This window comes from Falco peregrinus, chromosome 3 (assembly GCF_023634155.1).
Source record: "Falco peregrinus isolate bFalPer1 chromosome 3, bFalPer1.pri, whole genome shotgun sequence".
In the NCBI taxonomy this organism is placed as follows: Eukaryota; Metazoa; Chordata; class Aves; order Falconiformes; family Falconidae; genus Falco; species Falco peregrinus.
The window spans coordinates 82,013,653-82,040,635 of NC_073723.1; the positions used below are offsets into that span (position 1 = coordinate 82,013,653).

The 26,983-nt window shown below is 36.3% G+C and overlaps 1 protein-coding gene across 3 annotated transcripts in view; it reads right to left on the reverse strand.

Annotated features, from left to right (window-relative positions):
- Nucleotides 1-26,983, reverse strand: part of ABCA13 (ATP binding cassette subfamily A member 13) — a 210,957-nt gene that overhangs the window by 69,035 nt on the left and 114,939 nt on the right. For all 3 annotated transcript variants that reach the window (XM_055800569.1, XM_055800568.1, XM_055800570.1), the window contains exons 42-47: nt 16,788-17,034; nt 15,805-15,894; nt 15,131-15,203; nt 13,296-13,414; nt 12,209-12,296; nt 6,727-6,835 (exon numbers count right to left, since the gene is read on the reverse strand). In XM_055800569.1, coding sequence (XP_055656544.1) covers nt 6,727-6,835; nt 12,209-12,296; nt 13,296-13,414; nt 15,131-15,203; nt 15,805-15,894; nt 16,788-17,034 — 726 coding nt within the window. The remainder of the gene's footprint in view (nt 1-6,726; nt 6,836-12,208; nt 12,297-13,295; nt 13,415-15,130; nt 15,204-15,804; nt 15,895-16,787; nt 17,035-26,983) is intronic.

The following is a 26,983-nucleotide window of genomic DNA, read 5'->3' on the forward strand; positions in this document are numbered from 1 at the left end:
ACTGGAAGAGTCCCAAAAAGTACTTACCCTTCTTAAAAGTAGCAACTATTATCTACAGTCACTTTCCATTCAAACTGTGTAGATGAAACCAAGAATTGCATTTTTGAAAATTTACACACACAAATGAGATTCAATTTCCCAGGATTGCTGAGTTACAATTAACCAAAGTATGACCGTGTTGAGTTCTATGTTAGAATTCAAAAATATATCAATGTATACATGTAAATTAAATATAATAATTTGCTTTTCATTCTTTTTTTTAAATTTTCAGTTAGTCTAGAGCATGAAGGCCTTCTACATTTGCTACATATTTTAGTATAATGATTTCTTCCCTCAACCACGTTGTCCAAAAATAGATGTTGAATTTATATAAAGCCAACAAAATGGCTCGTAATTCCAAGGAAAAAAAGTTCCCTTGAACCTAATGAGTAGTAAATTATAAACTATCTTCCAATAGCAAAATAAGCCAACATTGATTCATGCTATCTGCTGGTATATGTATTTTTTAATAAAGAAAATTTCCATGTACTTTTATAATCTATTCCTTCCTAAATTCCTCCTAACCACCTAGACTATCTTTTTTTGCATGTATCTTTGTCCCAATACAGCTCTTAACATGATGTAAAATGTATTTATTCTTTCTTGCCTTTATATGCTTTCTTTCTATAGAAAGCTGCTATAATGATGCTCAATAAGTTGAAAACTAACCACCTTTGAGGACTTAAAATAGAAACCATAAATGACAGATAAACCAAGAAGTTCTAAATGACAAAGCTCCTATTAAGTAGATTTATGGTGTTTATGGAAGGATTTTTTTAAGGATTGTATTGCAAACTGTGTGTGAACAGCCTTCAAGACAAATTTTAACAAATCAGTATTCACGAGGCAAAAAACAAGACAGGCAATATCAACAAATGTGATACGATTCAGCTCTAGCTCTGCTCCTTTTCATAAATTTCTCAGTGTGGAATTATTTCTTCCACATCTACAGATTACCATTATGTTCTCCTGACTTAATCACAGCCAGAATTTTCCCAATTGTCCTAAAACTTCTTCTGTCTATGTCATCGGCATGGAGTTGGTCACATTATTTTTATAGTGACAATTTAGGTTTCTTTATGGGCACAGTTGACAAATTGTGATAGCCACCAATTCCAACCTTTCCAAAGCCCTGCATAAGCAATTCAAGAACAGAAAAAGCTGTGACCATGGAGATCCTTATACTGTATCAGGGGGTTAATGCTGTATGCAGAGAGTAAGTGAACACCAGCAATCCAAGACTTTCTTAGACCTTTTAACGTTCTCCAATATAAAGATGAACTTGAGAAATTAAAAGCATTATTTCCCCAATTAGAGTGGGTTGAAGAAGAAGCCATCTCAAAGAAACACAACTGTATAATTGATATATATGTGCAGGTATCGTTCTGAAAAGGAATGAAGCCAGATCCCAACAGAGTAAGTTATTTTGGTAATATATTTTCTTAGCTGGTTTTCAGCTAAGAAACCTAAGAAACTTACTGTTCTTTCTTTCCTCAGTAGTTTTTTCTACACCTAACTGCATTATTTTTTTGGGGGGGTGGTGTTCTTTTTTCTTTCTTTTTCTTTTTTCTTTTCAATTATTTATTTTTTTTAATAAAAGGCTCAGCTGTTATCTCTTGTATTATTCAGTGAAAGACTTATCTTTACACAACAGAGAAACAAGGGCATTTTTACCACTCCTGCAAGCCACATTAGTAAGGAAAAAAGAGAAGGGAAGTGTTCAGAGCTTCACAATTTAACTATAAATTTCATTAATAACCCAGTTGGGGCCAGGGAAGGGGGGAAGTATTTACATTGGAAATGCCACTAAGAGCTCCATACTGCATGCTTAATAGTAGAAGAGGCAATAAACAATTAATTGTACCCTCTTCAGCTTCTCCATGTTTTCCCCATAGAATTCTCCCTTCCAAGCTGAACAATTCTATTCCTTTTCTTACATTGCTCTGATTAAATTAATTTTAGATTCTACTATGCTAAAAAGGCATCCCTAACCTGGTGAAATAAATTCTTTATAAAATGTTATAAGCATTACAACATTCTCTAGAATAAAATACTACCAATTTCCATTCTGGATACGACAGTTGCCAGGGAAAAGGAAAACACATCCACACTATGACTTTTGAAATGAACAGCATCCTGGCTGTAGTAGGAAAAATCCTGCCCTGTTGCCATTCAGGAGCTGCACAACTCAAGACACCTTTTCCTATACCAACATCTTACTATAACGGTCTGCAAATGGTACCTTCAGGAGCGCTCTAGGTCTTCTATTTCAAATCTAAACCACCTGACTGTCAGAAAAGAAAGCCACATGCAATTTGGCAGTCTTAGAGGCTTGGAATGTTTCCTTCCTGTAGGTTCTAAAGAACAAGAGCTACTGGTAGCCCAGGCCATCCTGTCTGAGTGCAACTTTCCACATAATCACATTAGAAAATCTATGGGTTTGCAGTAAAAACGAGGACAGTGATATGAACCAAGCAGTACTTTTTCAGTATAGGGTGGAGAGATCTAGAAGAAAAAAATCTCAAGGATCTTCAAGGTTGTATGCCATCACTGTAGGCTAATCGGAGCTGTCCTTAGGTATATTTTGTGGTTCTGTACTGTATTTTGGGTGTGCCTGAGCCTGTCTCTCGGCACTCCTTTGTAAACTGTCTCTTCTTTCTGTCATGTAGCATGCTGAGTCTTGAGTACACAGATCAATATGGATATGTGCTACTAATTCTAAATATCATAATTGTTACAGACTTGGATAAAGGACCAATCAGGTTCCTTTATTCCAGACATTTTATTTCAGATTAGAATAAAATAATATGTATAACAAAAATGGAAGTAGCATATATATACATACATGCTTTTTACAAGCTTGTCTTTGTGGCCATTTAAAATTTATTATGAGATTTCTGATTGTATAAAATGAGATATTACTATTTATAGAAAATTACAAGTGATATCTTATGGAGAATTTCACAGGCAGCACCCTCATTAATAATTTCTATTTTACTTTTCCCCCACTAACCAGAGGTTAAGGAGGTTCCTACTAAATGCCATTTCACAGTTTCCTTTGAAAAGAGGTTTAAATTTAGAATTTGCAAAGCAGTCAGGACATTTTACAGTCACTTTCCACCAAAACTCAGCTGAAAATGTGTCTCTTGATCCCTTCATCTCTCTTGAAGAACTAAATCTGAAATAAATGAGGATGCTATATGAATAATTACAATAAGCCCTAGCATGAAAGGTTTTTTAAAAAATCAGTGACCTCAGTAGAAGTCCTGCACCACACAATGCCTTTCTATATTGATACATTTCTGTTCTTTGAGTATCGATGTAAGAAATTTTTTTTGACCACTATATTTTACAGACATTATTATAGATTACTAGCACCTTTTTTTTTTAATTTTATTTTTTAATTATGTAGCCTTTCCTTAAGAGGAAGAGTTTTGACAAAAGTACATATTACCTTCTCTGTTGAATAGTGTTTCTCACTTCTTTTTTATTGTTTAACATGTTCATTTTCATTAACTGTCACTGAATTTAAAGATTTCCTTTCCAGTTAGACAGATGAGTTAGACTTTTTCCACAACAGAACCACAAACTTACAAAATTATGAAGCTAGAGGTGGTTATCCACATGGAGCTTTTTTCACATAAGAAGTATTCCTGAACTGCTGTTCCAAAATAGATCGATCAGCTATGATAAACTGACATAAATCAATCTGGTTAACTTCTGTTGCTCTGTCTATTTACATGCACCTTCAGCTGGCACACACATTTTCTTCAACAACCATACTACTCTACATGAAAATTACAAGAAGTAAACATTGTCACTTTCCAAGCATCCTCACAGAGAAGTTTACTGATAATCCCATTATGGGGGTAAAAAAAGAGAAATCTCTCCACTTGCAAAGGAAGTATTTGAAGATCAGATTACACAATAATAAAAATGAAGTATTTTTGATCACTAAATAACTACCATTTCCTGCTTCTGCATGCTCAGGATGATCAAAAGTCAGTAACTTGGACTGACACAAAAAAAACCCCAATCATCATTTTTTTGTCACTGTGTTTTGAACAGATACAAATCCCTCAGGATATAAATCAGCACAGGGTAGCAATGTCCTCTGTATTCTTGGGTATAACTTTCTTCAAACTCTCATACAAAATCCTAAGTCTGTATTCCCCGTACCCTCTGGACTGAAGAGAATACATTAGACAAAAGCATTTAGACTCCTTCTCAGCTCCTTATCACTAAATCCTATCACAAACTGGGACCAGAACTACTGATTTCCTATGAAATTTAGTAGGACTGTCCCTGTGAGCGAAGCAGGTAGAACAAGGCACTGTCTGCAATGACTTCTCTCCTCCAGAGAACGTGGGAGAACTCCAGCTGGGTTCATGCTCAAGAAATACCCACAGGATATAACTGCTAAGTGACAGGGTTCCTCAGAATTTTATGACTGTTTAAATAAGCCGTTGACCTCTTTCAGGTTTGTTTCAATATCATAGTCGTTGCTGCTCTGTTTACATGCATGGTAATGCTCTGCCCTATTGAAGTATCATACAGTAAAGCAAGATGTATTTTTTGTGAAGTAAGGAGAGACTGTTCTCACACCCCCTTTTCAAGGGTCTGATTACTTTTAAGTCACTTAAAAGTAATACGGAAGCACCGGTTCTGTTGACAGAAAAAAGTCATCCTGTGCAAAAAACTATGGAATTAATGCAAGTCAGAATTACAAAGATACATTTCTGCAACATCCTAACAAGCTTCCTCAGAGCAATTGTCAATGATATTTTAGAACTGACCTTGCATATAAAGAGTTTGCAAAGGAGGGGGGGGGGGGAAATCAGAAAAATAGATTTCAGCGTTGAAACACAGTATGTCATCTTCTGAGTGCTAATTTATACGAATGCATAGAACCATTTTAGTAAGAAAAGCACATAAATAGTTCTTCATCAGCGCAGTATCATTAAATGAGACCATTAAAAGTTAACTGAGCTTAAGTGCCCTGTATAGCATTGTAAAACTGTTGTTTTTTTAAAAATAAAATATACATATGTATTTGTTTCTACACATACATACACATATAAATACATACAGATAGGTAAATAACTTCTCTTTCTAGGATTTCTTTGACAGGTTCCTCTGCATTTTGTCTCAAGAGTATGATCAATCCATCTTTACTGCACCTTTCCAATAGATACACACATAAATAAACTGCTTCCTAGTTCATAAAATCTATGTCTGCAGAGACTTAGCCAACATATTCTCCCAGAAGATTATATAATGAACCCATATTTGCATAGATGACAGCCCAAGACTTCAAATATTTATTAAGCATTGTTTTGCTTATTGTGTTTCTATGTTCATGAAACAACATAAAACATAAATTTCCACAATCCTTGGGACAACTATAATTTTCTCCAGCTGTAATCTGGATGGTAAGGCCCCAGCTCTCCATGACAGATATAAAAGTAAGGGTACTTAAGCATTTAAGTTCCAGAATGGATTATCTAATGCTACAGAAAACAAGGTAGCATTAGTACTCTTCATGAAGTGCAGGGAAACGTGATTAAAAATTTATTTCTATTAAAAATTCTCATTAAAATACCTGATTTCATTTCATTCAAACTTGCTGCAGAAATACATTAACTTTGATTCATTCTCATAACTCATTTAGAAAAATAAACCCCTAGCTATCTTGAAAGCAAGGAATTATTCTTTTTTCATTAACATTCTAGAAACTTTTTTAATGGATTTCTATTTTCAGATACTCAGGATTCCTTCCCCTTTCTCGGTGATTTTCTGTCATCTTTTTCCTTCTTCATTACAAACATACTGAAAATCATTTTACCATTACAGACAATCATGTCACCTTTTCAGAAACTCTGGTCATAAGCTATTTTTCAATTTCTCTAAACCAAACTAATTCCTCTTTAACAGAACCTTAAGAATGAAAAGAATTGGAATGAACAGAAGTTAGCCTGAACTATCAAGTCCAGATTTCAAACTAGGTTTCAACATCCTGAAATGTCACCTGTGTTGACAGCTGATTCTTTGGCTACAGTCTTTTTCTTTTTTTAAAGTCAGTTTGTAAAATCCGTATTTTAACTAGTTCTTATAAAGTTCTGGGATATTTAAATCAGCTAATTCAGATGTTAAACATGCTAGTCTCTGTTTTGTTATGTACAATAGTAAGATATACCAGCCTTCCATGTTCCTTGAGTAACAGGATGCTATGGAATATCACATTGTAGTGTGAATTTACAGGATACTCCAGGTTTACCCTGGATATTTACATAAGGAGATAGAGTAAAATGACAAAGAAGTTATAAATCCATACTCTTTGTGCATTAATCATCCCATTTAAGCAAGCTCTAGCACAGCTTTCACAGGGATTAACATCCCAAATGTAGTAAACCAATTTACACCTACTCCACAGGAATGTCCTTTGTAAGAAACTCACAAGACATAATGAGCTGTAAATTCAAATTTTAACCTGTGTACCACATTCTTCACACAAACAAACCTTCTGTTTAAATAAAAGTTCTACTTTCAAATCCTCCTAGGAAATGTGTTACCCTGCAATCCCACTTCATACTATGGAAAAATTTCACACTTAATATTGATTATTTTAGTTTATTTAAAAACTACTTTTCAAAATACATGAAAAAAGACTTAAAGAAGGACTATTACCATACTGTCTCCAATCCACATTAGGAGGCAAATTCAGCCACAGAATGAAGTTATTGAGTTCATTTAAGTAGGATGGCAGTGAATGGAAACCTTTTTGATTGTACCACACCTAGAAGAGGGAATGAAAATTGTAAAGCAAAAATTAGTTCAATTGGAATGCTGATCTAAAAGCTCCCATACCCTTAAGAATTGCATAAAGGTATCTAATTCTCCTGTTATGACACCTATTTATAGAAGAAAGTCAAAAAGGCAGAGCAGAATCTGTTAATTTGTGCAGATCTTTCAACAGTTTGCAGCAGTTTGTTTACTACTGTTGGAGCTGTACACCTGTTAATTATTAAATTGAGTTTCTCTGATTTAATGGAACAGTGTCCCTTCCTCTACACACATTTGATTGAACAACTAGAGGAAAAACAATGCAAAAATAATATATGCCAATTCAATGGAAAATAAAAGATGAGTAAAACTAGTGTTACAAGAGGAGAGCACTTTGAAATTCCAAAAAAAATACTTGTCTAAACAATACCTGCAAGTGACATATAGTATAAAAAAACCCCAAAACCCCACAAACAGAATATCCCAGAAAATAGGGGAAGAAAGAATCAAGGAGGTACTGTTTACAAGATGAGTATGAAACTATTCCATAAAGGACAAAGCTGTGCCTCCACCTTCAACAAGCAATCACGAGTAATTTGTTAGGGATGGAGGAAATTAATGCAGACAAATTTTAAGGCAGACAAGGCAAGCCAGTCTTTCTGAGAAGCACAGGGAATCAATTCTGCTGTAACATATACTTTATCCTAAATCATGAAGAATCACCCTGACTTGATAAATATACTTAAAATTCACACTTCCATGTGCTAGGATCATTACTGGGAGACTGATATGTCTCAAAATGGAAAATACTGAGGTCTGAGTTTTGCTTTGCCTTTGAAAATCGATTCCATTTCTGTGCCTTATTACTGTTATTTATAGTGCCTTTGAACCCACATCATCCATATTGAAAACTAGGTCAAATTATTATGTATGTTTGTTTTGGGGTTTAGTGACATTTTTAAAGTAATCTCTGATTATTATTCATTCCTCACTCCATGTAACCTTTCGTATCCTCTTTTTGTTTATATAGTTGAAAAATTCTTAACCTTTCCAAATTATTCCAAGCTATTTGATAATCTGCTTTTAGTACATCTTGGGTGGATGCTGGGCAATTCTCATTTTGTGTCTGGATTCTGATTCATACTGCAAAGTGCACAAAGATTTATATAGGTCTTTCTTGCCTTAACAGTCCTTCTAGGACTTCAGTTATCTTAGATCCTTTCTAAAATTACCATCTATACAGTTACATCTTAGAAACTTCCTTAAAGATTCTTTTACCCTCACTCAGATGCTGTTCTCATCTAGTATTCTTCGAAATATATGTGCCTCTTCTTGATACTGGTGTAAATTTCCAGATATGTTTTTTTTATTTACTTGCAGAAAATTCTTCTTGTTTTTCTTTCTTGTAGTATCCAGCTACAATCCTTACTTAAACACTGGTTCCAGATTTTGACTGTTTTTGCTGCCACATTTTTCTCTGTGTTTCCCAGTGAGATTGTCTAATCTTCAGTCCAAGTCCCCTGTCTTATTATTTTCCTGATTACCTACTTGTTAGAATCTCCACATTATACTGTTGTGAGGCAAAGTTTACAACACTCGTAACTGAACATTCCATTTTCTCCCATCATACTATATCATGCTTCCAAATACCACTCTGAGCTTCTATACCTTTCACCTTTGAACCTTCTTTGGCATAAGATCTGTTTAGTCCTTATTTAAAAAATGAGCAGCTGTGGTCTACCACTGCTTTTGCTTGCATTATCTTTCACATTTTGTACTCATCTTTATGTGGTCTTCACAACTGCTTGAAACCTCAACAGCATCTTATGTCCCCATGTTTAAAGAAAAGAAAAATATCAAATTGCAAACTCTTTATCTCTCTGCAAACTCATGTGCAACTAACTCCTTTGTTCTCCAGTTCAGGTCCCATAAATTACTACGAAAACTAGATCCCCCATTCTTTAATCAACAAGACAGTTCTTTAAAAAAATGAAGTGAAATAAAACCTAAGTGTCCTGAGGAAAACTGCAAGTCTTTGCATTTCTGAATCTCCTGCACAAACGTCAACCAGAGCAAAGAAACATAAACAAGTCATAAAGGGTAACCAGACTTTTTCATACTCACACATACCCATTTCTTATTCTATTTAAAAAAAAAAATAATAAATGGGCCAAATAGAAAGTTACACATACATAACGAAACTCCACTACAATTGTGCTCATTATATTGAAAAAAAAGGAATTAAGAAAACAATAAAACAAAAATCTGATGACACTTTCTTATTTAATTGAAGTAGGGGAAAGGTCTCAAGTGTTCACAGAACACCTTAGAAATGTAATAATATGACCAATATTCAAACAAAATACAAAAAACCACAATAGGTCATTGTGTATAACAATACATTTCAATATCCCACACTTTAATTACAATTCTTCGTCCAAGCTACATTATGTAACTGAGTCAAACCACCAGGAAATAACCAAACTGAAGCTGGAAATTTAGTTGTTTATAATCTGGAAAAAAGGCATTTGAAGCTGTTGATCAGTACATGCATTTAAGCTCATTTTTTCTGAAGTCTTGTGGCTTATTCTAAATTGATTGCAAAGGTTCCAGCTGAAATACATTTCATATTTCTTGTGTACCACACAGGTAGTTATTTACAGAGGGCACAAAAGGGGTGAGCAATGGAAAAAATATATATAGATTAAGATGATTTGGTTTTATAGTCATTATTTTATCAACTTTCCCATGATTGTTAAAATTCCTTCCCAAGGAAAAACGTGGCACCTCACCAAATTAGATATAAGTTCTGTAACAAGGTGTTTTCCATTATTCTATACCATTTTTACCTGCCGTTAATATTTCAGAGTAATGCTAGACTGACATCTATGGTCTATCAAAAAGAAAAAGGATCAGGAGGAGTAGAGAATCTCTAAGCATTGCTGGACCAGATTCATGATGAGAATCCAGACAAAGGGTATTAGACTGGAGAGATGTAAATTCCTCTGGACACTTATACTGTTACTGTACAGTAAAACCTCAAATCCCAACTGTAGAGACTAGAAATATACACCCTTCAGGATGCCACATAAATAGTACAATTTGCTTTTCAGGACTAAAATTACCACATGTTCTTGCTATACTTATTTGTCATAAACAATAGAAACTGTGAAATCATTATGGAATATTTTTTTTGCCCACATTATCAAAGAAAACTAAAGAATATACAGTCATGAAAACATAAGAAAATTGAGGAGTTGTGCTTTTGCCACATAGCAGTGATCATCAATGAATGTCATAATGGTTTTAATCAGCCATATTTGTCATGTGGTAGATATATTCTTTCTTGTGCATGCACACATACACATTCTCTGTGTGCATGCATACGTATGCAGTATATACAGCATGGTATGATTAGGTACAAGAAAAGAGGTGTTGAATAGGTAATATAATTTGAACTGGAAAAACTGTTGGCCTTTTATAGTGCAGGAGAATAACAGATAAAGATTCAGAAATTTTCTGAAATGAAATGAATCATATGGTAAGTCTCTTCAAATGCAAATTTCTCATTTTCTTTCATACAAGGCTATGTAAATGGTACAGTCACTGTCTCATGAACAAGCCTGAAAGGTCAAAGTAAAAGTCTGGTCATTAATTACTGAAAGGTTAATGCAATAATTTGACATTGCATCAGTTGAAAGCCACTTCCAGGAGGTATTTTATATAACACAGTGCCCTTTATAAATCTACTCCACTATTTTCTTTGGGTCTCATATATGAAGCTTACTCACTAACAGTATAACTATAATTTATCCCTGTGCAGGTGGAGCTCTATGCCAAAAGACAATTTAAAAAAAGGACCCTGACAAAAACTACAATGCAGGCATGTCAAAAGAAGAGTATAAAATGATTAAAGATACATAGGAGAAAAACAACAGTTAGAAAACACATCTTACTGCAGTCCCTGTAGGACTTCAAGTTCCTAATGAAGGATTGATGGAACTGAAGTTGAAAGCTGTAATAGATCTGGGGGCAGAAGGGATGTCACAAATGACCAAAATGAAAATATATATAAGGTAGGGTGCATATATAAGATTTTTAACAAAACTACATGGAAGAGGCATTGCAAACCGGCAGTGATTCTGCAAAAAGAAATGTGAAATGATACTGGATTGGAGAATATCTGTATGTTGTTTTAACACATGACTGTTTTGACACTTTGCCCCACAATGGATTTTGGGATAGAGCTTATTTACACTGCTTCATCTCTTGTTCTTTTATAAGAGCAAACAAAATCTAGTTTGTATACTCCCATAAAACAGTTTAAAGGCAGAAGCATCATGCTTTCATATTCTAATCTGGAATCTGGAAAGTCCAGAGCTTCCTCTTATCAAATCTGTTTTGCTTTGAATACAAAAATAGAGACCACTCGCTGATCCTCAGTACTCCTCCGAGACTGCTGTTCCTCTACTTGTTACTGGTCTACATTTGAATGTATCTCAAAAGAACTTTTCAAAGCATGGCCAAGGAAAATAAAATTCCTTGCACTATTAAATTGCCTGTTAGCCTCTAGGTCCTGTCCCAGGTTTTCACAGTATGGAGATCCTGTATCTTTCCAGTGCATACCAAAAGGCCTCAAGGAAAAGCTCTTTATTTCAATTGTGCTTACAAATCCTTCTTTTCCTAACTTCAGAGGTAGCTCCTGACAGAAAACAATGGATCTGGGTAGCATTTCAAGACAGTACAATCTACTATCAAGAAGAGATTTGGATTTCACAACCTGACTAATTTTAGCAAGGCACATTTTCTCTGAGTTAAAAATGGAAACTTACTCAGATTTCAAAAGCGGATTATAAACACAGGGTAGCATATTTGTTATGCAGAAGCAACTAGTCCTAGAAGCTAAATCTTTACTTTTTTCTTTTTTTTGCAAAGGGGGGATGGGATACACAGGACATGGGCACAGGGTGGAGAAGAAAGAGACAAATGTGGCAAAGAAAAATATTATTTGCAGGAATTAAAAAAATCAATAAAAACTCATTTTTGAGACATTCAATGAACTTTTGTCAGTTCTGACATTGACTTTTTGTAGAAAACAAAAACCATAAAGAAATATCTGGGCTGACTATTTAAGAACAAGTTTTAAAGCTGACCTCAGAGAAACAAAAGATGTATCATCTAACTCATTTAAAACTGCTTCTCAGAATACAGAATACTTTAAGAATTATGAACAGATAAGTGGACTATAACAGAGGGGTTTTCTCCCAATTTCTAAATGCAAGGATTTAATGTAATGATTTATTATTTGCTAAGTGCTGTGATGTTGGAGTCTGAATAAGTAAGCAATACCTACATGCAAATGCATACACATACATGCAGCCCTTACCTTAGCCAGAGGCTTAGATTTGGTGTTATTCAATTTTTTATCTTGAAGTTCAGATGCTTTCCTCCCTCCAAAAGACCAACCACCATATCTGGTAATAGAATATAATAACAAAGTAAGAACAAGTTACCTGCCTTAAGCTTTGCAGTCTTTTCTTGCAATGATAAAGTGGTAATATCTACACTAATACTTTATTTTTCAACTGAAAGCAAAACTTCACCCTTCATAAACCCCTTCTCGGTTAAAAAGGAGAAGCTCCATATCCTCTTGAATCAGCTGAATGTTACTGTGCTTTTCAGTCAGGGGGATTCCCCCAGATAAGAATTTTTACTTTCTGAAAGCTGAAATCCCTGAGCAACAGGGAGGTTTGTGAGCAAGTGAGGTATTCCTGACTTTCAGAAACATCTTAAACAGTCTGATTTCTTCCTATTACATTCATATTCTAGCTCAAATCTTTTATTCTAAGACGTTTACCTCTATTTTTATCAAATCTGATACACTTTTTTTTTAATGCATACATGGCTAACACTTTCTTCTCCTTGATAAAATCAGGCTTGGTCTAGTATTTGCACTTAGGTCAAAGGAAGTGGTTGATCTGTAAAGGCATGTAAGTAAACCTTAAAATACAGCAGATTAAAACCTTTGTGGCTGTTATCACAGAATATGAAGTCTTACTAGGGGTATACCAGCCCTTTTTACTTCAAAGAAAGATAAAACGGCGCATGTCCACCTTTATTTGAGTCTCTGGGGAATGGAAACTATATTGGTTGTCTGATTTGCATATACATATACATTTTATTTCTCTGAGATGCTAAAATAACTCACTATGTGGCAAGAAGAACCAGGGTATGCCTAGATACAATTATCATGTAACTGCTTGAGGAAGCTCTGAGAAGTGCTTGAAGGAAGCTGAGAAGACCATGAAGGCGCTTCCATGTCACCTTAACCTGCCTGTACACCTCGATAACAGGCAACAGATAAAGGCAACTACCCCTTATATCCTAAGTGACATATGTCTATGCTTTGGATCAGGAAGGACTGTGGGTTTTATACTCAAAAGATAAACAAAGGTTAGATAATTTAAGGTTACCTTGCTTTGTTGGAAGGCCTCACTAAATATTCTTCCACAAGGAACCCTGAAAGATTGTACAAAATATGTCCATTCTTATTCTTCAAATAGGGAGCAGAGGTGTTGAAATTTGGACACATCTGAAAACCAGCATACAAAAAAAAAAAGTAAAGCACTCTTAGAAATCAGTGGCACTATGTTTAGCCATGTTTTTAAATTTTTACATAGTTTTTATAGCATTGTTTTTCAACTGTATTTGCCTTTCTCAGCTTTGATAGCTTTTAATAAATTATGTATGGTTTATACTTATAATGCATCTCAAATAATTTTTACCTACATATTAGAATCAATTTTGATTTCTCTTGCAACCCTGCCAATCAGTTTTGTTTTGAAGACATCAAGACTTATATATGTTTAGAAAGGTTTACAACAATGAAAGGCAAGACTGTTATTCACTTGTGCCTGAGAAGAAACATAAAAAAGCACCATATGAATATGAGATGAAAACAAAATTCTAATCAATGCAACATGCTTCTAAAAACGGTGTACCTCTAAAAATGGACTGCAGAGAAGAATAAAGGAAAATGTTTTCTAGTGATTCAGTGGGATATTCTCACAACCGAAGAAAAGAAGACAGATGGTATGATCCAATATCTCAGAAGCCTTGTAAAGTACATTATGTATATCAACTGAAAAATTTTAATGCTTATTTGACATCCTAACCTTACACAAACTAAAATTCCCTCTCAGAGATTTTGATTTTCCATAGGTCACAGACACAGGTTCTGCCTCCACTGTCAAGTGACCTCTCTTTTGTGCTTTCATGGTTAATGGGCCTCTCCCTTTGTGAGTTCCCATTCCCATTTTATTTAAGTTTCTCATATTTTATTTAAGCTTCTCATATTTTAAGAATAAATCTCACTAGTATTAGAGGCAAATTTGTTCCTTGCCCAGCAAAGTAAAAAATTAGTTTCCTCCTTCTGCTTTTCCCAAAACTGTATTGCTATATTTCAGATGCAACTCTTACTTTACATATTTATATTTTATGAAGGAGAGAATGTATTTGATTGATCGGTTCCATCCAGGGAAATATATTTGTCAGTTCATCCACAGTTTCACATTCTTGTCTATTGCTAAACCCCAGAGCCAGTCAGCAGGAAAACTCACTAATCAAAAAGGTCAGAAATTCATTATCATTTTCAAAATTCTTTCTTTCCCAAAGATCTATTTTCAAATACACAAGCCAAACAAACCACTAACAATTAAATTGCATTCACATGTGGATTCCCTGGTACCTTCTGTCAGTTAGATTGCCTACCCTGTCCTTTTGAAAGCAGGTAGTCTTCCAGACTATGGGAGTGTTATGTTTTAACTGTGTTTTACAAGAGTGTTTTTGTAAGCAAAGTCCTATTTAAAGCAAAGTTGCATCTCCTGAGAATAGTTCATTCATCTCTGATTCCTGTTATTTTACATCAATCTATAGCCATTTCTAGTGTGTATACATATATACACACTTAAATACATATATAATTGTATATATATAAGTACATAATAATATACATAAGTACACTTACTTATATAAGTACACACTTATATACATATATATATACATCAAAACTGTGAAAGCTCTTTCTCTGAAGACTTCAAAACACGTAGCCCAAACACTATATGAAACAGAAGAAAATCTCCAATCATAAAAAAGCCAGTGCTCTGAAGGTTTATTTCCTCAGTCCTTTCTCTAGTCTTTCAAAAAGAAGAGTCCAAGTATGTATATTATACATATTGTGTATTATGTGTATTAGATGTAATATACAGACATAATTTTTACATACATAAATAAATATAAAATGGCATACCTCTTGTTCAGCCACACATCCACATGAATCCAGGGGTGATGTAGATTCCATCTGCCAACATGAGTTATTTTTTCTAATGGGAATAAACATAACAATAGGAACAAACATTAAATGAAAGGAATGTATACTTAGAAGAAATCCACAGAGTAACGAGCAGATCTAGCATCTTGAACACCTTCTTAGCATTTTATCACAGCAGCAGTGGTGTCTAGAGATACATCAATTTTACTTATTTATATCAAAGTGGTTTTACTAAAAATATTTATATAATTAATGCAGCAAATTAACTACATGCCTTATGTTTGCAGCAATAAAATAAGTAAAGCATGGTCACCACTCTGCACTCCTAAATTTGTAAATCTGGAATGCCTCCAAACTAATATTGTAATTATTGTCTAGCTTTCATTCATATAGGCAACAGAACTGATCAAAGTCCTCCTGAAATTAATCAGAAAGCTGTCACTGGCTTTTAAGGGATTCGGATCAGACTTTTAACAATGAAGGCTGCTTACGTACTTTACCTGGATGCCAGCTCCTTCATCAGAACAGATTTGTCATTAACCTCATGCTGCCAAGAAAAGCTTAAGATAGTCCACATTCCACAGACAAAAAATACTGAATTTACAATATTTACAATTTACAATTAAGGAAGTAGTTATGTTAGTCATTGTTACCCTTGTTTTGAATGCATGCATGTGTGGTCCCAATCAGAGAAATATCTCAGCAGAATGTGAGAAAGGTTTCCTAGGTTATCATCTTCAGTGCTGTTCAAAGTGGGCCGTGACAGGGGTGGGAAAGGAAGAAAGGGGAGAAAAAGAAAGACAAACACATTAATTGTATTAACTTTCAGGCTCAAGATCCTGCATGTTTACCAATAAATTAAAGAACTATAAAATCCATGCATAGGAAACATACCAAAACAGCAAAATTATCTCATTTCAAAAACTATGTGTGAATGTATAAATAAAATCCTATACAATAATGGCTAAACAAATCTCAATCTCTCCTTATGGCCATCTTCCTCTTTATAAACATGCATTCCTAACAGTTAACATGGTTTAAATGGTTTTATGATTCATTTATAAATTCAAACAGCATTATGATGTTTATGAAGATATCTGGATATTTGTTCAGTAGATAAAGTGATCTACGTGTGATATGCGCTCAGAATAGTTCAGATCTATAGGTACTGCAGATAATAAATAAATGCAGTTGGTTTCAAAGCTAAACATGGAAACTAAAGGCTGAGTAAGAAGGGTACCAGGCTTTGTTAATATTGTGTGACACTTTCAAACCTGAGAATTATTTTGAGAAAATGGCCTCAGACCTAAGCAATTAGCAAAAATGAAGCATGCAAAGGCTTGCTTAATTCCAATTGTGCATTTTTATATAAATGGCTGTGGCTGGTATTGAAACAGATCACCCTGTTCAAAGTCTTTGCCCTTCCTTCCAGAAAATCCTCTGCATAATGTTTTTCTAATGTTATCTCTCCCTCATAATAACCTATAAAAATGTACTAAACATCTAAAAAATAAACATCTATTGTAAAAAGTAACCTATTCTTCTTCCTAGAATACAAATAGTCTTTAGAATATGAGAACACAAGAATAAAGGCCCCAAAACCCTGGATATTGATGATGACGGATGAGCTCTTCACCTAAAGAAGGATTCTGCGTTGTCGTAAAGTTTTGGTGTCAACTTGAGAGAAGGATAGTCAATAGTCAGCGGCTTCACACTAAACAAGGCCATTGCCAGTGCAACAAAGATGACAGGCAGCAGCACATTTGACACACTTCCTCTCCAGTCTCGCCTAACATGGTGAAACCTCTTCACCAGAAGGGCAGCAGTCTGTGCGAGAACAAGACGGGCTCCACGCATGCTTGGGGCTCCCGGGAGTGACATATCTGAGTGCAAAAAGAAAGAAAAAAAAAACCCACAAAACAAAACCTCCTGACAAGCAGGAAAACCAAATTTAACTTTCATGTGTTATATTTTCAAATACAGAACATGTCTTTTTGATAGGAAAAAAAAGAGGCAAAACTATGCAAAGCTACAATGTTCTCTTGGATGGAATAGTATAACCCCCTCAAGTATAACTAGTTAACTCTTCCTATAAGAGAAAATAGATATTCAGCTAACAAATTATCTCTATAGATCCCTGTACACAGCTAAAGGAGTACTGAATACATATCTTCCCATGATCTTCATACTGGTAAAACCATTCCTCATGCAATGCCACCTTTACTCCTAGGCAAATTACTATGATAAACATGGCCTGTATGAGCACTAAGGTCTTGATCAACCCTGACTCAAATCAGTGGCAACTTTTCCACTGAGATTTCAAAGGGACATCTTTAGATTATGTAATAGAGCATCACAGATGCTAGAGACATGAGCAAGCTATTACAGCCTCTCTTACTTGTGGCCTTGCCAGACTGAACATACCTCAGACTTTTTTTTCCTTTTAGCCTAGCAGCATCTGGTAGATTTACTACCACAGGTATTTGTACCGTAGCAAGACTGAATAGTCTGTTTATCATAGTGCTCAAATACATACTACATTTTATGATCCCTGGTGATTTGTCTGTTACTACCTTCCCTTCTGTATACTGAGATCATGCTAAGTAGCATTTCCATGTTACATTTTAACAAGTACTTGTATGGGAGCTTTCAAGTAACCTCAAATTAATTTTCTTTCAATTACAAAAGGTTTTTCCTGATATGCTAGAACTTTAATCCCAGAAGAGAGAGCTGTGGGACAAATGGGGGTGGGTGGGAAATAATCAGAAAAATAGGTTGAACTTCTGATACAGTGGCTATTGAGAAAAACAGCTCGAATTTTGCACTCCATGACAACTGGAGTGTGAATTGCAAACTTATGATTTCTTATATTAAAAATTATGTGTAATTTGCCATGAAAAGTTTTAATCAAGCAGACACATTGTGGGAGATTGTGGCTTTTAGGGTTTGGGCCTACACAAGAGGAGGAAGTCAGGTGAGACAGGGCTTCATGGTGACACAGAATACCTCATGTGGACTCCTCAAGTCTAAGACTTTTGGAAAAAGGCAAACATGACATCCACCTCTAATTGCAAAAAAGAGGATCCAGGTAAACACAAGCTAATTATCCTCACTCCCTGCAAGAGGTACAGACCAATCCTTAAGAAAACACACAGGATACGAAGAACAAGAAATAGCTGGTAATAAACAACACGGACTTTGTAAGTTCAAATCGTGCCATCTGAGAGCTTGGCATGAATATAGGACTGGTTTGGCGAATGAAGGAAGAGTAGTGGGTGCTGTTTACGTTGACTTAACAAAGCCTGTGACATGGTCTCCTGCAGTGCCCTTAGAGCAAATGGGGTGAGAACTACAAGGACCACTGGCTGGACTGCCAGCACCACCCTGTGGGCTGTGAGCAGCAGGAATGGGCCAGCTGAGGAGCAGCTGGTTACTAGGGTTGTCCCTTAGGGGTGGTGATGAGGAAAAAGCTGACTGACAGTACTTGTTAACACACACACGTGCACACCTGCACCTGGAGGGGACCCCCACTGTTTGGAGGCACCTGCTGGTCAGGCACTGGAGACAAGGGGAACTTCCTGGCAACAGAAGCAGCTCTCCCAGGGACTCCAGTGGCACCAGGGAGCAAAATCTTTGTTCAGGGGAAAAAAAAGAAGCAACAGGCACCAGCTGGAACATGGGAAATTCCGACAATATATCAGGAAAAATAATTTCACTGTGAGGTTGACAACTAAAACTCACGACCAGACTGGATCAGGCACTGAGTAACTGCTGTTACTTCACCCACCTGACCCGCTCTTCCAACCTTAATATTCTCTGATTCTATCAGATTCCAATTAACTCTAAGTAATTAACTTTGGTTTTATTTCTGGGTGAAAAAAAAAATCTAGTACCTATTCTTTTAATTCTACAACTGAATGACATTTCTTTTTTTCCCTAGAAAATCCCATGGAATAAGAATTCTGTCTTTAAGCAGTTTTAATCATAGCCATATCTTGTAATTTGACAACTAACACAAATGGGATTTAGGATTTTGAATCTCTGTGGAGAAAGTAGCTATGAAATTCAGTTCCTGGTTCAGCATTGTGCCCTAATCAAGAACTGCTATATTTTAGACCAGACCTGTTTTTTCCATAAATTGGGCTAGTAGAAGACAATCTTAGTAAAAGAAGAGTCTCTTTAAAGCAAACTTCTTATGAATGTATTAAGCTCTTTGGATTATTATGGTAAGACTTTCAATAGTTAATACAGAAATTGAGAAACTCAAAAGCAGAACAATTTTCAAGGGATGAGTGTTCTTAGAATAAAACAGATCCTGTGTTTCCAGCTGAGCATGCCTGAAACTGTAAAATATACCACCTCTCATTTATCAGAGTAGTGAAATGCCAGAAAAGGAGCACAGAATGAGATGTTTACCCTAGTCCCAGACCTGTTCACAGCTTATAAGCATGAAATGTGAGTGAAAGATGCCTCAAAATACTTGACCCTTTGAATCTCTGAAAGAGGACTATGACAGATTTCCTTTTCTGGGGGCAGAAAGGGACACCAAAGCTGCCATTCATTCTTTTTTCTTGACAAGTAGAGCAGAGAGAAATTATAACAAACTAATTCAGATTGCAATAGGAAGAGAAACTGTCATCTTGAAAAAAAATAATTGTCCATTTTGTCCAATATCCTGACTCTTACTCATTATTTCTAATGCTGGCCAGACAAGATACACCACAAGAAGATGCAATATACTGTTATATTAAAAGTGTACGTTTGCCTTGGGCACAGCTTTTTAAAATGATTTGTCTTTTCTAAAAAAATATATGCTTATTATTTAAAATTCTCACTGAGAAAGGTGTCCAATGTCTTTTTGAATCATCTTAAGTTTCAGTCTTTGTGACCTTGAATTCTGCAGTTTCTTTCTGTTCAGGTAAAGCTCAAAAATCTTGTTTATCTGTTTTGAATTTATTCTATTTGACAGTACTGGGTATGCTCTTAAATCTTACTTTAGGAGGCAGGTTATAGAAGTTTCCAATCTATCTTCTGCATAAATAATCTCAACCTTTCAGTATTCTCTTATAAAAATCTTTATAGTCCTAATCAACCTCACCACTTGCTGCAAGTCTGCTTATATTACCACGGTATCATTCTCAAGAAATATTGTGTTCAACATGGCTGTCTATCAGATGTGGAAACCCTACTGATTTCTACAATAGCATTATGCATTCTTGTACTGATCTGCTTGTCGTCTTTATGCACCGTACCATTTTGTCTGACTGCAGCCACACTATGAAAAGTAGCCTGCATCGGGCTTTCCATAATTGATTGATTATGGCTTTTAAGATTCCCAAGGTTTTAAATCATTTCAAAAAAAAAAAAAATGAAAAAGCTAAATAGTATTCCTGTGTACACTTGCCATTTAACCCCTCATGTTTCTTAATCCATGCATAATCTAATTTAACTAGAACCTACAGAATTAATTTTTTCTTCATAAAGCTTTTAAGTAATTCACCACCTATATTTAGTATGTACGTCAGGAGGCATAAAAGCAGCACGCATTTATGGCAAAACAGTTTCTGATTACCACTGATAAACATAAAGGCTAGAAGACAAGACCAACTGACCTCTCTGTTATGAAGTCAATTTTTATGCAGAAAGTTTATGGAAATATTCTTATTAATAATTTAGATCATAAAATTAAAAATCTGACCCAACTGTTAGAAGCTGTCTTGTTTGACTTACGATTGCAATTATGTGCAAGAAGTGCAATTATGTTCACAATGAAGTTGTACTTCCGAATTCATCCAGACACTCCTTTGTACTATGGAAGAGATTTTTGCTGCTTTGCAATTCATATAGTTAACACCAGGTACAGGGAAACAGCATAAGTTCTAAAATTTGGGAACCAAGATATTGAAAATCCTTCCCTATAGACTGCTCTAGAATTAGGAGCAGATCCAAATATTTTAAGAGTCGTTAACTGGATATTAGATGGTCTTCTTCCTCCCCTTTTTTGTACTTCTAGAAAATAATGTTATTCTAAACTTCTTTCATGGCACAATAAAATGAGAAAAAACAGGTTATGCAACGTCTATGTTAACAGCCAAGAGTAGACATTTTCAATTCTGCTTCTGTCATTTTGTCATTTAGACAAGTCGAGAAGGTCCAACTTGGGGAAGAAAATCTTGGAACTGAAATACCATGGCAAAACAGTTGAGCTAGCTTACATTAAACTGGTTGCATTTGGAAGCAGTATATATTTATTAGCTTATCAGAAGTTCTGTGCCAACAAGAACTTCATCTTCTTATATATTTATTTACTCATTATAAAAATAAGTAAAATATTAATTTTTTTCCAAGAGAACTTTGAGGACCAATTTTCAACAGTGCATTTGAATAAAAAGCACTTTGACTGTGTGAGGTATAAAGGGAATGCCTCTAGCCTGTGTTTCATACTATGATTAAGTCTTGATTGTATGCAATAATGTCATGAGCTGTCTCCATTACAAAGCCGGTCAGAGAAATCTGTATTTTGGGGAAAATTTCACAGGAGAAATTCCCTTCTGGCATTTTTAGGTATAAATCCTCTCATTTTCCATCATTCATTCATTTAAAATGAAAAAAGGGTATTTTTCATTTTAAGCACTGTGAATATTTCTTCTAAAATGTTGATTCAAATTGTTTCCATCTCAAGAATTTCCTGTCCAGAAAAGCAAAATTTCAGCAAAACTTACAGTTGCTCCTCCCTCCCCCATAAATATTGTTCAATCCACTTAAGTGACATTTCTTGAAGGGAAAAGTGTTTTGTTTAATTAAAAAATCAGCTTTACATTCTGGTCTCCATATTCCAGAATGCATGCTGCATGGGTCTGAAGATCTTTGAGACAGAATAACAAGAGATCTAGGTAACTCTAAAGTTCATCAGTAAAATTTACACACTTTAAAGCCAAAGCACTGGTGTGTGTCTCTCCACAACCTTGTGGAGAAGCCTCTTCACAACTCAGATCTCCCAAGCCCTTTTCCTCAAGCCAGATTGATCAGAGGATTTCCTTCCTTTGTCTATGACATTCTTATTGTTCAAGATTATTGTCCAAGCCTGAAGCATGTAACTGATTCTTATTAGAAAAACATGAAAGAACCAACATAGCCAGAAAAATGCGCTGAATACTCTCACCATACAAACCCAACACCCAAGTCCCACAACCAAAAAACCTGTATTTAGAAAAACTACCAACAAACTTGTAAAGTAGCCTCTTTAAGCACCTTGGTTTTGCATTTCCCAGAGAAAATGGTATGAACAAAAGTTCATTTGTTGGCAAGAAACTTAGGAAAGAAGGGGGCAAACTTCATTCAAACCACCCACCATCTATTTAGAAGAAATACATTCTATAGTCAAGCCTAAACACAGCAGCTATGATCTACCCACAGCAATGTCTAAAAGTGTGAAGAACTGGTACCATTGTAGCTAAATCTCTTTAAAGGTAGGAACACTTTACGGTACCCCTGCTCAACAGGTTGAAGAGGAGATAGATCTGACCTTCACTTGCTAAACAAAACACACAGTCATGTAAAGTGCTTTTGTGAAAAGGAAAATTATACAGCCTGCAGTAGTTAGCAGACAACAAACCTTCATCCATAAAATATTTTTCTTTGCTCTTTCTTGCTGCGCTGTTATCAAATCAACAACAGAGATGCAGCCAAGCAACAGCATTTGATCCTGAACTGTTTGCATCCAGGATTTTCATTCAGGTTTGTTGCAGGTGGTAAACACATTGTACAGACTCACCAAAGGCACATAATTAAATGGCAATGGAAAATACATTGGTAGTATCCACCAGTAAATGGAAAGAAACAAGACAGAAGTATAGGAGGCTTTTTTTCCCCTTCCTTCCCATTCTTTTATTTTAGTTTTTCACAAAGCTTTATGAGATAATATGAAAAATGTGTAGTGCAGCACACAACACCTCAATAATAAATAAATTAACTTCAGTCTTTTTTGTTGTTGTTGTTGTTAGTAGAGGAGGAACAGTTAAAATGAGGAATTTTCCAGTCATGTTTTCACATGAAAGATGACTCATACAAACACATTAACCACCAATCTAAAATATTCCATGCCTCTTGCACACTGATGCATCTTAACTCTACTTTCTACAGGACAGCTCTGGGATGGCTAACAAGTAAACAGAAATAAAGCCATGACTAGTTTTCGCTACTGAATAACCCAACTGAACACAATACATTACACTTACCAAAATAACAAACTGAATAGAATACATTATGTAGATTCTCAACAGCTCATTAAATGGATATATTGCTTTTGCTGACAGAGGATAAGCAATTAGAGGTGAAAATGTAGAATCACAGCTTCAACACTGCAGACATCTGCAGCAAATGGCTGCCTCAAAAAGACTGATTCCTGTCCCCCAACTTCTTCAACTACTGTACAGATTACTAGGTGAACTTGAACAAAGTCCAGCATCATAGTATGCAGCTGCAAAGATCTACAAAACAGTCAGAACAGATTATTAGTGTAAGAAAGAATCCAATTCAAGGTGTTTACTTATTCTTTACAGACATGCCATAGCCTTATCCACACTACAAATATCATCCTTTAATTTCAAGATATTTTTTTTTTTTCAGTTAGAACATACTATTACCTCTATTATACAAACCACAGAACCACAGAAACTTTTAGGTTGGAAAAGATCTCTGAGGTCATCAAGTCCACCATTAACCCAGGACTGCCAAGTCCATCACTAAACCATGTCACTAAGCACTGCATCTATGTAGTTTTTTAATACCTCCAGGGATGGTGATTCCACCACCTCCCTGGGCAGCCTGTTCCAATGCTTCACCACACTTTCAGTGAAGAAATTTTTCCTAATATCCAGTCTAAACCTCCCCTGCCATAACTTGAGGCTGTTTCTTACTGTCATGTCACCTGTTATCTGGGAGAAAAGACCTACTCCCACCTGGTCTATAAACTCCTTTCAAGCAGTTGTAGACAGCAATAAGATCCCCCTCCCCCTGCCCAAGCCTCATCCTCTCCAGGCTAAACAACCACAGTTCCCTCAGCTGCTCCTCATAAGACACGTTCTGTAAATCCTTCTCTTCACTAGCTTCATTGCTCTTCTCTGGACACACTCCAGCACCTCTACATCTCTCTTGCAGTGAGGGGCCCAAAACCAAACACAGTATTCCAGGTGCCACATCACCAGCTCTGAGTACAGGGGGGCGATCACTGCCCTTGTCCTGCTGGCCACACTGTTTCTGATACAAGCCAGGGTGCTGTTGGCCTTCTTGGCCACCTGGGCACACTGCTGGCTCATGTTCAGCCAGCTGTCAACCAGCATCCCCAGGGCCTTTTCCTCCAGGCAGCTTTCCAGCTGCTCTTCCCCAAACCTGTAACATTGCCTGGGGTTGTTGTGACCCAAGTGCAGGACCCGGCACTTCTCCCTGTTGAACCTCATACTATTGCCTTGGCCCATTGGTCCAGCCCATCCAGACCCCCTCCAGAGCCTTTCTATGCTCAAGCAGATCAGCACTCCCCCCACAACTTGGTGTCATCTGCAAAGTTACTGAGGGTGCACTCAATCCCCTCATCTAGATCATTGACAAAGATACTAAACAGGACTGGCCCCAGTACTGAGCCCTGGGAACATCATTTGTGACCAGCCACCAGCCAGATGTAACTCCATTCACCACCACTCTTTGAGCTCAGCCATTAAGCCAGCTTTTAACACAGCATAGAGCACAACCATCCAAGCCATGAGCAGCCAGTTTCTCCAGGAAAAGGCTATCAGAGACAGTGTCAAAGGTTTTACTAGGGTCAAGGTGGACAACATCCACAGGCTTTCCCTCGTTCACTAGGTGGATCACCTTCTTGTAGAAGGAGATCAGGTTAGTCAAGCAGGACCTGCCTTTCATAAACCCATGCTGACTGGGCCTGAACCCCAAGCTGTCCTGCGTTTGCTGCATGATGGTGCTCAGGATGATCTGCTCCATAACCTTCCCTGGCACTGAGGTTAGGCTGACAGGTCTGTAGTTCCCCATATCCTTCTTCCTGCCCTTCTTGTAGATGGGCATCACATTGGCTAACCTCCAGTCTTCTGGGACCTCTCCAGTTTGCCAGGACTGTTGATAGATGATGGAGAGCAGCTTGGTGAGCTGCTCTGACAGCTCCCTGAGTACCTTTGGGTGGATTCCATCCAGCCCCATAGACTTGTGCATGTCCAAGTAGAGTAGCAGGTCACTAACCTTTTCCTCCTGGACTGTGGGGACTTCATTCTGCTCTTTCTCCTCCCTGTCTTCCAGCTCAGGGGGCTGAGTACCCAGGGGGAAGCTGGTCTTGCTATTAAAGACTGAGGCAAAGAAAACATCAAGTACCTCAGCCTTCTCATTCTTTGTGGCAACGTTCCTGGCTGCATCCAATAAAAGACACAGATTATCCTTGACCCTCCTTTTGTTTCCAATGTATGTGTAAAAACATTTTTTGTTATCTTTTATGATGGTGACCAACTTGAGTTCTAGATGGGCTTTCACCTCTCTAATCTTCACCCTGCATAACCTCATGACATCCTTATAGCCCCCCAGAGTTTTCTACCCCTTTTTCAAAAACTGGTAAACTCTCCTTTTCTCCTGAGTTCCAGCCAAAGCTCTCAAAGGTGGGCACTACTGAATGCAAATATTGCTTAGCAATTTTATGAGTTACATAAAAACTAAAAAATTAGATTCAAATTTTCCCTTTCTTTATGTCTTCACTGACAACCATTACTATTTATATTAGAAATTATAATTCTATTATATGTAGTAGTAATTTATGTATCTATAATGCCCATACAAGATAAAAAGAAGGTAAGCCAGCCTCTTGAATTCACATATAACTAATACTGAAATACACATAGCATTTCCTGACTGTTTTAACCTTCTATTTAATGCAAGAATACCCAGTCTCATACCACTGCAAAAATCCATTAAGCTTTCTCATCACTCATATCAAAATAACAGAAAATCCTCTAAAGTATAAATGCCACACCATGCAACAGCACCTCATGTGTGGTGATAGATAAGAATTTTAGAACAGATGCGCATCACAGCCACTCTCTATTATAAGGGTAAATTTGGGGAAGCAAAAGAGTCCAAATAGCATTCAGCAAGTAAATATGGTAGATAGAAAGTCAGTGAACTGAGACCTCTGCTTTTAATTTATGGACTGTATTTATAATCTTACCTTCCCAATCCCATTTGTCTGTTTTATCTACTCATTGCATTCAGTCTTAAAACTAGACTGCAAGCTGTCAAAGGTAGTGAGAATCTGGGGATTTTTTATCCATGCTATTAGTCCATAGGGTGTCTGGAGCAACAGGGCTTGACTTTAGATTGGGTTTCCAAGGTATTGCTGCTACTATAATAAACAATAATGGCCAACACAACAGCTAGGAAAAAAACAACGCCCTGTTTGCTGCTGAAGTTAAAACTCCACTTGTTTTTACTAGTATGAAAATGGGTAGGCATGTAGCTATAACAGAAACTCAACTGAGTATATCTTTACTTTGGAATGTAACACTTTTAGTGAATGGTACCAGCACCTACTCTGGTTATAAAAGCACTGTCATAAATTTCAATGAAGGGAATTCATTTTCTAGTACAAAATAGTCTGTTTCCTTCCCTTCTCCAGTCAGAAGCAAACAAATAGCACAGAAGACTAAAGAAATGGGAAATAATGCTGCTGTCTTCCTATCCATTACCCTACAGACACCCAAAGAGAACCAAAAGGGTTGTTACACTGACAGCCAAGCTGATTTGATGAATGGCCACCTAAACTAGTCTGGTCCTGATGGAAGA